The sequence below is a fragment of the Dama dama genome, chromosome 4 (genome assembly GCF_033118175.1).
Source record: "Dama dama isolate Ldn47 chromosome 4, ASM3311817v1, whole genome shotgun sequence".
Lineage (NCBI taxonomy): Eukaryota > Metazoa > Chordata > Mammalia > Artiodactyla > Cervidae > Dama > Dama dama.
In genome coordinates, this window is record NC_083684.1 from 68,137,634 (window position 1) to 68,151,744 (window position 14,111).

The following is a 14,111-nucleotide window of genomic DNA, read 5'->3' on the forward strand; positions in this document are numbered from 1 at the left end:
CACTTTTAGAATAATATTTTTTGTGTTCTCTAATAGGGCTTTCTCACCCCCCGAAGGGCTCTGTGCCTATCAGGGCATTTTGTGATGAGGTTATTTATGCTGTTTATGATTAAGGTGTTGTGAGCGGTCATGTGCATTAGTACACATCTGCCAAACAAGCCAGAGTGCCAGCAAAAGGGTTTTTACTTGAAACATTTCCTTCATTCCTGGCCCCTTCATAGGGAACCAGCATCCAGGAGATTTATTAATCAGGGTTCTATGTTGGTCTTTATTTAGTGAAAGAGGAGCAAGAGAGCTCTCAGCAGGCAATGCAAAGATCCGCAACAGGACGAACAAGGACAACAGCAGGGGGGGAGGCTACAGGGTGGGGTAGAGGCCAGGGTCAACCTGGAGGGTTCCTTGTAGCCTGAACAGCCTTGTGTTTCAGGTCTTCTCCTCATGACCTTGTCATGGGTGGGATCTCCCATAATGGCTCCCAGCATTCTTATCTATCCAACTTATACCAATTAAGCACCTATGGTATGCCAGGCTCTGTGTTGGAAGCTTTTGCTTCTGTAGGGGCAGAGGACTTGGCTTTCTAGATTCTTCAGGTGAGCTAACAATTCAGTGGACACAAGACAGATGAACACAGTTAGTTTAATATGTACAGGAGCCCCATAAAAATTTTTGAGGCTCAAAGACTGTCAGACAATTGAGGCTTGTATGACCCCCTGAGTTAAGGAGAAAGAGGTGGGGATCTGGGCCTTCAAATGGGAGGAAGACCATGCACAGAAGGATGAGAAGAGCAAGTGCCTGGTGAACAAATGTTTGCCCACTCCAAGCAGGTAAGTCTTTCTGACATTAAAAAGTTCTCTCTGGCAATAGCTCTCTTCCTGGCATAGGTCCCCTAATCTGCATTATTTTGAACAGTTAAGGCAGAGGTAAAGAGCTTCTCCTGAGTCTAATGGGTCTTAATTAACTTTAGCTCAAAACAATTTACCTGTCAAAGGGGCACATTTGGGGACAGATAATCCACTCCGTCTCACTTCTTTTCAAGCAAACTTTCCAGTAACTTTGAGACAAATTAGAAGTCTTCTCTATGATTGTAGAAACCAAATCTCAGAGATGGAGAACTTGCCCAATGTGTCCCTTTACCACCTGCTCCCCATCACTTCCATACTCCATAGAATTGGAACCCTAGTGCCAAGGGCGGATGGACATTCTTAACAGCTTTATATCTTGTTTTCTCAGCAGACTATAGCCTCCTCAACTATGTCTAGGATGTTGCATCAGTTTGTTCGCCAATTTGGTCAGAAGCTCATCCGCAAGCGGCTGCTGGAACCCATAGATGAGTCTGAGAGTCCTGTGGCTCATCTGAAGACCCTCAACCTGGTGATCTTGGGTGTGGGCAGGATGCTGAGAGGTGCCATGTACCTTGTGGCTGGTGCAGTGGCCAAGTACATAGCTGGACCAGCAACCATCATCTCGTTCTTGGTGGCTGCCCTGTTTTCTATGTTTTCTGGGTTCTGCTATGCTGAATTTGGGGCCTGGGTACCACGCTCCGGTTCTGCATATCTCTACAGCTATGTCACGATGGGTCAACTCTATGCCTTCGTCATTGGCTGGAACCGCATACTTCCCTTAGGCATTGGTGAGATGATGGGGCAGCGAATGGTGTGGGGCTTAAGATTGGGAAACTATGTTGGAGGATTGGGTCCTCAGTCATTCATGAGCACTTTATTCTTGGCCTCATGGAGGGAAGTTGATAATAGTGTCAGAAAGACCCCACAACTGCATTCAACTCGATTCTATCCTGTGTCCTTAAATGATGGACAATGAACCCAGAAGGAAAGGGAACTGTAGGGAGTGGGTGAGAAGGAGGCGTGTCCCACAGGCTCGTCCCCTCACCATCGTGAAATCTTTGCTCAGTTGTTGCCCTCCTGGGATTTTCCTTTACTACTTGATTTCAACTTTCATGCCTATTCCCAGCCCTCCCAGTCCCACTGACGTGTTTTCTTGTATAACATTGATCTGCTCCTAACATATTAAAACACCTGACATTTTGGTGAATCATTTGGGTCTACTCTCCCCAACTCATGAAAAGAAACTCTTTGATATTTTGTATTTTGTAGCAGGTATTTTTATATATAGACTTTTTGTATATACAGGGATTTAACTGTGTTTTTAGATCCTATGGCACATCAATTTTTGTTTGTCAATGAACGCTCCTCCTTCTGCCTCTGCAGGCACTGCCAGCTTGGCCAGGGCCTCGAGTTACATCTTTGACAGCCTGATTGGGAATCACATCTCTCAGGCATTACAGGAAACTTTCTCTCTGCACCTGCCTTACTCACTGGCCACATATGCAGACTTTTTTGCCCTGGGCCTGGTACTGCTGATGACAGGTGAGACAGGGCTCAACAGGATGGGAAGAGTGGGGTGTGGAGTGGGAGCTGGTGTAGAAAGGCTGACATGGCAGAATGGTGGGGGATTAGAAATAGAAAGAAGGGCCTAGAGACAGAAGCTAAGACATAAACCATTGTGTTCCACCCTTGGCACTATTGACAATTTGGGCTTATCATTCTTTGGTGTGCAGGGGCTGTCATGTGAATTTTAGCTTTTTTTAATCATTATTGAGTGTTGAGTATCATCCTTGGCCTTTGCTCACTAGACACCAGTGACATCTACTCACCCCCAACTGTGGCAATCAGGGTATCTCCAGACAGTGCCAATCCCTTGGGGGCTGGGGAATTTTTGTCCCTTGGGGAACAAAATTACCCCCCAGCTGAGAATCATTTACTTAGACCAACAAATCTTCCTCTGTACTGAGGCCAAAGATTTTTTTTTACTTGAGAGGAAGCTCACATTCACTTTTTTTCATGTAGCATAAAATTAACCACTTTATTATTTTTCCCAGCTTCATTGAGGTATAATTGACATACAACATTGTGTAAGATTAAGGTGTACAACATCTTGATTTGTTAGACTTGTATTCTGAGAAGATTGCCACAATAGTTAACCATCTCAAAGTGTACAATCATTTAGTACATCTGTAATATTGGGCAACCATCACTTCCATCTAGTTCCAAACACGTTCATCACCTCAAAAGGAAACCCTGTACCCACTGAATAGTCACTGGTGTTTGTCCACCACCACCAACTGCCAGCCCTGAGCAACTATTTCTCTGCTTCCTGTTGTTATTCAGTCACTAAGTCATAGCCAACTCTTTGCAACCCCATGGATTACAGTATGCCAAGCTCCTCTGTCCTCCACTATCTTCTGGAGTTTGCTCAAATTTATGTCCATTGAGTCAGTGATACTATCCAACTCTGTCACCCTCTTCTGCTCCTGTCCTCAATCTTACCCAGCATCAGAATCTTTTCCAGTGAGTCGGCTCTGCCCATCAGGTGATCAAAGTTTTGGAGCTTCAGCATCAGTCCTTCCAATGAATACTCAGGGATGATTTCCTTTAGGATTGACTGGTTTGATCCCCTTTCTGCCCAATGGAATCTCAAGCGTCATCTCCAGCACAACTCAAAAGCATCAGTTCTTCAGTGCTCAGCCTTCCTTATGGTCCAACTCTCACATCCATACATGACTACTAGAAAAACTGTAGCTTTGACTATATAGACCTTTGTCAGCAAAGTGATGTCTCTGTTTTTTTAATATGCTATCTAGATTTGTCATAGCTTTCCTGCCAAGGAGCAAGTGACTTAATTTCATGGCTGCAATCACTGTCTGCAGTGATTTTGGAGCCCAAGAAAAGAAAATCTGTCACTGCTTCCACTTTTTCCTCTTCTATTCACCAGAAAGTGATGGGACCAGATGCTATGATCTTGGTTTTTTGAATGTTGAGTTTTAAGTCAGCTTTTTCACTCTCCTATTTCACTTTCATCAAGAGGCTCTTTAGTTCTTCTTCACTTTCTGCCATTAGGGTGGTATCAACTGCATATTTGAGATTGTTGGCATTTCTCCTGGCAATCTTGATTCCAGTTTGTGCTTCACCCAGCCCAGCATTTCACATGATGTACTCTGCATATAAGTTAAAAAAGCAGGGTGACAATATACAACCTTGACATACTCCTTTCCTAATTTGGAACCAGTCCATCGTTCCATGTCCAGATCAAACTGGTGCTCCTTGACCTGCATACAGATTTCTCAGGAGACAGGTAGAGTGGTCTGGTATTCCCATGCCTTTAAGAATTTTCCACAGTTTGTTGTGATCCACACAGTCAAAGGCTTTGGCATAGTCAATAAAGCAGAATTTGATGATTTGCCTGTATTCCCCTGCTTTCTCTATGATCCAACGAATGTTGACAATTTGATCTCTGGTTCCTTTGCATTTTCTTAACCCAGCTGTATATCTGAAAGTTCTTGGTTCACATATTGCTGAAGCCTAACTTGAAGGATTTTGAGCATAACATTGCTATCATTGAAATGAATGCAATTGTATGGTAGTTTGAACATTCTTTGGCATTGCCCTTCTTTGGGACTGGAAAAACTGATATTTTCTAGTACTGTAGCCACTGCTGAGTTTCCCAGATTTGCTGACATATTGAATTCAGCACTTTCGCATCATCATCTTTAGGATTTGAAATAGCTCAGCTGGAATTCCATCACCTCCACTAGCTTTGTTTGTAGTAATTCTTCCTAAGGGCCACTTGACTTCACACTCCAGGCTGTCTGGTTCTAGGTGAATGACCACACCATCATGGTTATCTAGGCCACTAAGACCTTTTTTGTATAGTTCTGGGTATTCTTGCCACCACTTATGAATCTCTTTTGCTTCTGTTATGTCCTTACCATTTCTGTCCTTTATCATGCCCATCCTTTCATGAAGTGTCCCCTTAATATCTCCAATTTTCTTGAAGAGATCTCTATTCTTTCCCATTCTATTGTTTTCCTCTATTTCTTTGCATTGTTCTCTTAAGATGGCTTCCTTGTCTCTCCCTGCTATTCTCTGGAATTCTGCATTCAGTTGGTTATATCTTTCCCTTTCTCCTTTGCCTTTCACTTCTCATCTTCCCTCAGCTATTTGTAAAGACTCCTCAACAACCATTTCTTAAATTTATTTATTTATTTTAATTGGAGGCTAATCACAATATTGTGGTGGGTTTTGCCATACATTGACATGAATCAGCCACGGGTATACATGTGTCCCCTCATCCTGACCCCCCTCCCACCTCCTTCCCCATCCCATCCCTCAGGGCTGTCCCAGTGCACCGGGTTTGAGTGCCCTGTTTCATGCATCAAGCACAATGGTCATCTTTTTCACATATGGTAATATACATGTTTCAGTGATATTCTCTCAAATCATCCCACCCTCACCTTCTCCCACAGAGTCCAAAAGTCTGTTCTTTACATCTGTGTCTCTTTTGCTATCTCTCATATAGGGTCATCATTACCATCTTTCTAAATTCCATATGTATGCGTTAATATACTGTATTGGTGTTTTACTTTCTGACTTATTTCAATCTGTATAATAGGTTCCACTTTCATCCACCTCATTATAACTGACCCAAATGTTTTCTTTTTAATAGCTGGGTAATATTCCATTATGCATATGTACCACAATTTCCTTATCCTTTCATCTGCTGATGGACATCTAGGTTGCTTCCATGTCCTGGCTATTGTAAACAGTGCTGCAACGAAAGTTGGGATACATGTGTCTCTTTCAATTCTGGTTTCCGCAGTGTGTATGCCCAGCAGTGGGATTGCTGGGTCATATGGCAGTCCTATTTCCAGTTTTTTAAGGAATCCCCACACTGCTGTCCATAGCGACTGTAATAATTTGTATTCCCAACAACAGTGTAAGAGGGTTCCCTTTTCTCCACACTCTCTCCAGCATTTAATGTTTGTAGAATTTTTGATGGCAGCCATTCTGACCAGCGTGAGATGATACCTCATTGTGGTTTTGATTTGCATTTCTCTGATAATGAGTGATGTTGAGCATCTTTTCATGTGTTTGTTTGCAATCTGTATGTCAGACAACTATTTTGCCTTCTTGCATTTCTTTTCCTTGGGGATGGTTTTGGTCACTGTCTCCTATACAATGTTAGAAACCTCTGTCCATAGTTCTTCAGGCAGTCTGACTACCAGATCTAATCCCTTAAATCTATTTGTCATCTCCACTGTATAATCATAATGAGTTTTATTTAGGTCATACCTGAATGGCCTAGTGGTTTTCCCTACTTTCTTCAGTTTAAGCCTGAATTTTGCAACAAGGAGCTGATGATCTGAGCCACAGTCACCTCCTGGTCTTGTTTTTGCTGACTCTATAGAGCTTCTCCATCTTCAGCTAAAAAGAATACAATCAATGTGATTTTAGTATTGACCTTCTGGTGATGTACATATGAGGGTTTGTCTCTTGTTTTGTTGGGAAAGGGTGTTTCTATGACCAGTGTGTTCTGCTTTCTGTATCTATAAATATATCAATAGTTTGAGTATTTCATGTTATATCTGTCCCACAGGACTACTTGTTCTGGGAGCTCCTGAGTCAATCCTGGTTACCAAAATATCCATAGGAAGCAACCTTTTGGTTCTCATTTTCATTATCATCACTGGCTTCATTAAGGGAGATCTGCATAACTGGAGGCTCACAGAACAGGACTACAAACTGAACACATCTGAATCCAGAGACATCTATGGCTTAGGAGGGTAATATTGGCCATAATATATGGGTGACGGGCATGCAGAGCTGTTATGGTGTGGACTAAAGATATCTGGGCTGATGGATCCAAATGAAGAAAGTCCTGGAGCCCAGGACTTGAGGTATGAAGGGAGAAACTCAGTAGAGATGGCTGAACACACCTCACACATGTTCTTTCTCTTTCCTTCTCTCACCGTAGCTTGGGCCTTCTGGGTTCTGGAGGGTTTGCACTTTTTGGCGTTGAAGGGATTCTCCAGGGAGCAGCTACATGTTTCTACTATTTTTTTGGTGTTGATGCTGTTGCCACTAAAGGTAACATGGTCACTGTGTGTCCCATCTGGGGTTTGAGAACAGACTGGCTGCTCCTGGCTTAGGGGAAACCTGCTTGTGGAGTGCAAAAAGGAAGGGGATTTTGTGATTTCAGCCCAGTGTGTTTCCCTGACCCAACACTTCTTCCTTTTCTGCAGGGGTAGAAGCTCTAAATCCCCATCGTTCCATCCCCTGGAGCATCGCGATCACGATCTTCATCTGCTTTTTGGCTTACTCTGGTGTCTCAGCGTCACTCACCCTCATGGTGCCCTACCACCTGATTCAGCCTCACGACCCTTTGCCACAAGCCATTCTCCATAGTTGGTGGCTCCCCGCCAGATACTTCGTGGCTATTGGCACCCTCTGTGCTCTTATATCCAGGTCAGTGCCATGGTTTTCTCCCTGTCTACTCTCACATGCCTGGAAAATCCCATGGATGGTGGAGCCTGGTAGGCTGCAGTCCATGGGGTTGCTAAGAGTCAGACATGACTGAGCGACTTCACTTTCACCTTTCACTTTCGGCAGCCCACTCCAGTGTTCTTGCCTGGAGAATCCCAGGGACGGGGGAGCCTAGTGGGCTGTTGTCTATGGGGTCACACAGAGTCGGACACGACTAAAGCGACTTAGCAGCAGCAGCAGCACTCTCACATGATCAGATCTCCCAACCCTTAGGATGGGTAGAGAAGACAGAGACACCTTACCCCAAGCTGAAAAGAGAGCAGAAGCCCCAGTCTGCCTTGCTTCTCAACATCCTTACATGTTTCCATTTTCTCTTCCAGACTCTATAATGCCATGTTCAGAATGCCTCCTTTGATCTACACGATGGCAGAGGATGGGCTCCTTTTCCGCCGACTTACCCGGATTCATGTCCGCACAGGCACCCGTGTCATGGCCATCATGTCTGCTGGAAATCTTACAGGTAAAAAAAAAAAAAAAAAAATTGAAATCCATGCTTTAACTCATATATTTCCAGCTGTTTCTCACTCCCTTCCCCACCTTGTTTGTGCCCTCATTCTAGGGATCATGGCGTTGCTCTTCACGTTCACAAATCTTGTGGACCTTGTGTCAGTTGGGACCCTGCTTGTTTACTCCTTGGTGGCATTTTCTGTTCTTGTCCTCAGGTGAGACCCCACTACACCTCAGTAGGGAGTCTTGGAGATTAGATGGGAGGTAACCGTCTTCTGCCTTCATGCTATCTTCTAAAAGTCCTGCTCTGCTTAAGACAGGACAGATGTGGAATAGGCTGTGTGATGTTGGATGAGGAAGGGCTGCTGTTAATATTGCCTTAAAACCTCTAATTCAGGTACCAGCCAGACCAGAATTTTCGCAAGAATGAGAACACAGAGGAGGATGTTGGGGTGCTTGGCCTTGATGAACATCCTTTGGACTCTGAACCTGAAGCAAGAAACTCAAACATTCTAAAGAGGCTGTGGTTCCCTCCCAGCACCACCCCCACTAGGAAATCTGGCCAGATTGTCTATGGATGTGCCTCACTACTCGGTGAGCAGTGGGATTTCTCTTTGTTTGTCTCTGAAATTGACAGTATGGTGTTGGAGTGTGTATTTTGTCACTTGAGGAGTCTTGGTGATATGATGGCCCTTCCTGAGGTGGGCAGCCTGGGGAGAGGTGTGACCCAAGGTCTTGACATCTTCAGCTTCTGAAGTTGAACCCGTTCTCCTCCACTTTCACCCCTGTAGTTTTCCTGATGATAATCTTGAGCCTGATCCTGGTCCAGTGGTCCAGTCAGGCGTTCTCTGCAGACTCTGGGTACACACCAGTGGCTGTGCTGCTGCTGCTGCTCATCATTGGGGTCACAGTCATCATCTGGAGGCAGCCCCAGAACCCCATTCCTCTTTATTTTAAGGTAAGTGACCTTATGTGCCCAAACTGTCCACCTTGAGTGAACATGCTTCATGGTCTAAACATCCAGGGAGTGAGGGGAACGGCTGAAACCAATGGACTCTTCCCTGATCCACACTCCGTACTTTACATACACAGTCTGAGTAGGCACTGAATGCACAGTCTGAGGGCTGGTCTTCTTGCCCACGTGGGGTAGAGTCTCTCATTTAGACATCTGGGGTGTATTCAGGGGTGAACTGACTCTGCCCCACAGGTCCCTGCTCTGCCTGTCTTCCCACTGGTGACCATCTTTGTGAACATTTACTTGATGATGCAGATAACTTCTGGGACCTGGGCCATATTTGGCATTTGGAATGTGATTGGTAAGTGGCTTTCTGGGATAAAGAGACCTCTAGAGTGACTGATCCCAAACTGAGCTCCCCTAAAATTCTTCACCACCATAACAGGAGGCCTATTGGACGCTTGTAACCATGAAGAGTGCCTACTTATTCTTCTCATTTTCTCATTTCCTTACTAGGATTTCTCATATACTTTGGATACGGGATCCGACACAGCTTGGAGAACAATGAGCAATTACCACCATCCTCCACCTCCCAGACCCTTGAAAAAAACACCCCTACTGCTGAGTCATCTTAACCAAAGGTCACAGATGCTGTGTAGAATCCCTACATACATAGGAGGTGTCTTCTGCTACATGAACACTTTCAGCCTCTATGGGTGTGAAGGTGTATGCATCTATAGCCCTGTCTTTATTGCCAGTGGACAAAGTGACTTTAATACTGTCTAATTTTTAAGTAAGCTTTTCAAAGCATGATGTATATACAGAAAAATACAGGCTTCTTAAGAGTGCAGCAAGACCAATTTTCACAAAGGAAGTACAACAACATAACCAGCGCGAGAAATAAAATGTTAAGCTGGCACCTGAGAAAGAACTCCTTGGTCCCATCTCCAGCATGGGCACAGAGCTGGCCACTTGAGGAGGAAACATAGGTAATCATGTACTGTGTAAGAGTCACACTATAAATATTAGGTCATCAATAAGTTTGAAGTAAAAGGTCAGTTTTCATTCCAATCCCAAGAAGGGTAATTTCAAAGAATGTTCAAGCTATCAAACAATTGTTCTCATTTCACAGCCTAGCAAGGTAATGCTCAAAATCCTAAGCTAGACTTTGGCAGTAGATGAACTGAGAACTTCCAGATACAAGCTGGGTTTAGAAAAGGTAGATGAACCAGAGATCAAATTGCCTATGTCTGTTGGATCACAGAGAAAGCAAGGGATTTCCAGAAAAACATAAACTTCTGCTTCATTAACTATGACAAAGCCTTTGACTGTGTAGATCACAACAAACTGTGGAATATCCTTAAAGAGATGGGCATACCAGACGGCCTGACCTGCCTCCTGAGAAACCTGTATGCAGGTCAGGAAGCAGCAGTTGGAATCGGACATGGAAGGGTGGACTGGTCCAAGGCTGGCAAGGGAGCATGTTAAGGCTGCATGATGGCCCCGCTTATCTAACCTAATGCAGAGTACATCACGCAAAATGCTGGACTGGATGAATCACAAGCTGGAATCAAGATCGCCAGGAGAAGTATCAGCAACCTCAGGTGATACCGTCCTAATGACAGAAGGTGAAGAGGAAACAAAGATCCTCTTGATGAAGGTGAACGAGGAGAGTGAAAAGCCTGGCTTAACACTCAACATTCAGAAAAACTAAGATCATAGCATCTGGTTCCATCACTTCCTGGCAAATAGAAGAGGAAAAGGTGGAAGCAGTGACAGATTTTCTTTCCTTTGGCTCCAAAATCACTGCAGACAGTGACTGTAACAAAGAAATTAAAGAATGCTTGTTCCTTGAAAAGAAAGCCATGACAAACCTAGACAGCATATTAAAAAGCAGAGAGATTACTTTACCAACAAAGGTCTGTCTAGTCAAAGCTATGGTTTTTCCAGTGGTCCTGTAAGGGTGTGAGAGTTTGGCCATAAAGAAGGCTGAACACTGAAGAATTGATACTTTTGAAAACTGTGGTGCTGGAGAAGACTCTTGAGAGCCCCTTGTACTGCAAGGAGATGAAACCAGTCAACCCTAAAGGAAATCAATCCTGAATATTCATTGGAAGGACTGATGCTGAAGCTGAAGCTCCAATTCTTTGGCCAAATGATGTGCAGAGCTGGCTCAATGGAAAAGACCCTGATTCTGGGAAAGACTGAGGGCAGGAAGACAAGAGAGAACAGACAATGAGATGTTTAGATAGCATCACTGACTCAATGGACCTCTCCAGGTGATAGTGGAGGATAGAGGAGCCTGGTGTGTTGCAGTCCACGGGGTCACAGAGACTTGTACACCACTTAGCAACTGAACAACCACAACAGGACCCTGCAGGCATGCCCCTGAGATGTTTCTGGTTTGATTCCAGACTACCATAGTAAAGGGAACTGGCAATAAAGAGAGTCACACAATCTTTTTGGTTTCACCGACTCAATGGACATGGATTTGGGTGGACTCCAGGAGTTGGTGATGGACAGGGAGGCCCAACATGCTGTGGTTCATGGGGTCACAAAGAGTCGGACACAACTGAGTGACTGAACTGAACTGAATACATATAAACTTATGTTTACACTACACTGTATTCTATTCAGTGTGCTATATATTCTGTCTAAAAAATGTGCATACTTTAACTTAAAAGTATTTTATTGCTGAAAAATGCTAGCTGTCATCTGACAACCCATAGTTGCTGCAAACCCTCAGTTTGCAAAAAGTGCAGCATCTGCAAAGCACAATAAAATGACATATTCTTGTACATGTGTAGGTATATATTAAAATATGTATAGTTAATATGCACAATAGATGTATATGTAATATATGTAATAAAGTATATGTGTTAAGTTTCATTGTTGATCTAAAATCAATGTATCTAGTTGTCTTGTAATACTATTTGGTAAATCTGTCACCTCTTGGTGTCTGTGTATGCTCTCTGTATTCTAATATCGTCTTGACATATGGGTATAGTCAAACTTTATTAGGGACCATCCTCATGACCTCATTTAATCTTAACTACCTCCTTAAGGCCCCCCACATTTGCAGTCACACTTTTCACCACCATGTGCTTCCTAGTGGCTAAAACAGTGTCTGGAATGCAATAAGTGCTCAGTTATATTTGATGAGATATTTAAGGAAAGAATCATATGTACATGTAATATTTTACATGATGCAAGATGGGAAACTTTTTATTTACCAGTAATTATCAAAGGGAGACCACAGTATTTGTTTGGGAAAAATGATATTTTGTTAAACTACTTGGAACAGAAAATGAAACTTTAAGGCCATGTCTAATCTATGACTGGTCTTCCCTGGTGGCTCCATGGTAAAGAATCTGCCTGCCAATGCAGGAGACACATTCAATCCCTGGGTTGGGAAGATCCCCTGGAGGAGGAAATAGCAACTGTTTCCAGTGTTCTTGCCTGAAAAATCCCATGGATGGAGGAGCCTGGTGGCCTACACCAGGTGATTCAAAAAGAGTCAGACACGACTTAGAGACTAAACAACAACAATGTCTAGCTGGTGTTGGCTAGATCATTTCACAGGAGAGAAAAAATGCAGAGAGAAATTGGGGAGCAGGGGAGAGAAAAGAGGGGTAAGGAGATGGTAGTGAAGGGTTCTGTGAGATGACAACCTCTTTCTTTTTCTGATCTCACTTTCATATGAATATCATGAAGTGATTGATGTAGGTAGGCATCTCATGGAACGAAAGATTTTTAAAATGATTATTCTTGGTGTAGATTGATGAGGGGGGGAAACAGTTGTCAGAGGAAGGAGAAACAGCAAATCATGAGTGTGTTATTCCATGAATGTGTTATTTAAATGGGTGGTTCCCACAGATCGCAGGAAATCAGTGAGTGGTTGTGAGCAGGGCAAGAAGGTGAGGAGGGGGTTTGGGGAGATGACTGAGGGTCTGTTGTCTTTCCAGGGACAGGGGTACTACATGGACACCCTCCAGGCTTCACACATTCCTCTCCCCTCACCCCATGCCTCCCCACTTTACTGGCCATGCGAACCTGGAAAAGTCACCTAACCTTCCCTCTAACCCTCTAAAGGCTTGGCAAAGAAGTAGAGAATTAAGACACAGGATGAATCCTTACATAACCTACATAAGACGGGAATTTCAGAGCTAAGGTGTTTGGCTCTCTTGATGGAAAGTTAAATAACAATCAATGTAAGAAAAAAGAAAAGAGAATTTTGGTTATTTCTGTAACATTCAGATTTTTTAGATAATATCCTGAATTGTGACTGATAATTTACCAGGACATATCAGATTTTTAGGAATTTCATATAATTTTTAGAACACATATTGATAACATTTATCCTTCCAATATAACCAAAGAAGGTTTATCATCACTTGTTTGACAATGCATGTACGCTCAGTCACTTCAGTTGTTTCTGACTCTTTGAGACCCAACAGACTGTAACCTGACAGGCTCCTCTTTCCATGGGATTCTCTGGGCAAGAATACTGGTGTGGGTTACCCTGCCCTCTTCCCGGGGATCTGCTGATGGTATCCACGTAATTATATCTGCCAGTATGCTTAAGTGTAATGAGGTCAATCTCATTCTTTGAGATGTTTTAGGAGCTCTCTGAAAAATGCCCATAATAGCCAGAGATCAAAAAATGTTTCATTTAGGGCTTCTTTGGTGGCTCAGTGGTAAATCTACCTGCCTAGGCAGGAGACATGGATTCTGACCCGGGCAGATTCTCGTGTGTGAGAGAGAACTTGCACAAGGTCAGCTTTCCTGCAAGGAGGTTCGGGCACTCCAAAAAAAAAAAAAAAAAACAATTCTGGTCAAAGCAAAGATGGAGGTGAGAGGATCTTTCCACTCTCCCATGTAAGCAAACATCCCCCCACAGAAAAGGGGAGTGATGAGTGAGTGCTCAGCTACCCTAGCTCTGCAGGACTACGCAGGAGACACCTGAAAAGGACATCTACAGCAGCACCAGAGACCTGAGACGGGACCTCCATGAGGAGGGAGAGGAAGAATATTTGGAAAGATGCAGATAAACATGTCAAAAGGCATGAAAGGGATTGCTTTTCTCAGGGAGTCCAATCGCATGCCTCTGGGAGCACCACACCGGGGAATCTCTCTGCTCGTCCACAGGCACCCTCAGTACCCCAAGTGCTGGACCCACACCTCCCCTCACTCTTTGGGGGATTCTTGTGGGACCCTCCCCGGCAACGTCCTGGGGAGCTCAGGTAGACCAGAAACACGGTCAGAAAACCAGTCCCTGCTCTGAGTGAGGGTGCCTGCAGACTGGAGCTCTA

General features: G+C 43.9%; 1 protein-coding gene across 1 annotated transcript; it reads left to right on the top strand.

The window, feature by feature from the left end:
• The first annotated feature begins 1,260 nt into the window (after positions 1–1,260).
• Positions 1,261–9,434, top strand: LOC133055213 (cationic amino acid transporter 3-like). The gene is made up of 11 exons (XM_061140641.1): positions 1,261–1,630; positions 2,226–2,384; positions 6,451–6,637; positions 6,829–6,941; positions 7,097–7,319; positions 7,718–7,857; positions 7,957–8,059; positions 8,242–8,438; positions 8,636–8,802; positions 9,052–9,160; positions 9,316–9,434. Exons 1-11 carry the CDS (start codon positions 1,261–1,263, stop codon positions 9,432–9,434), a joined length of 1,887 nt encoding a protein of 628 aa, XP_060996624.1.
• The last annotated feature ends 4,677 nt before the right edge of the window (positions 9,435–14,111 follow it).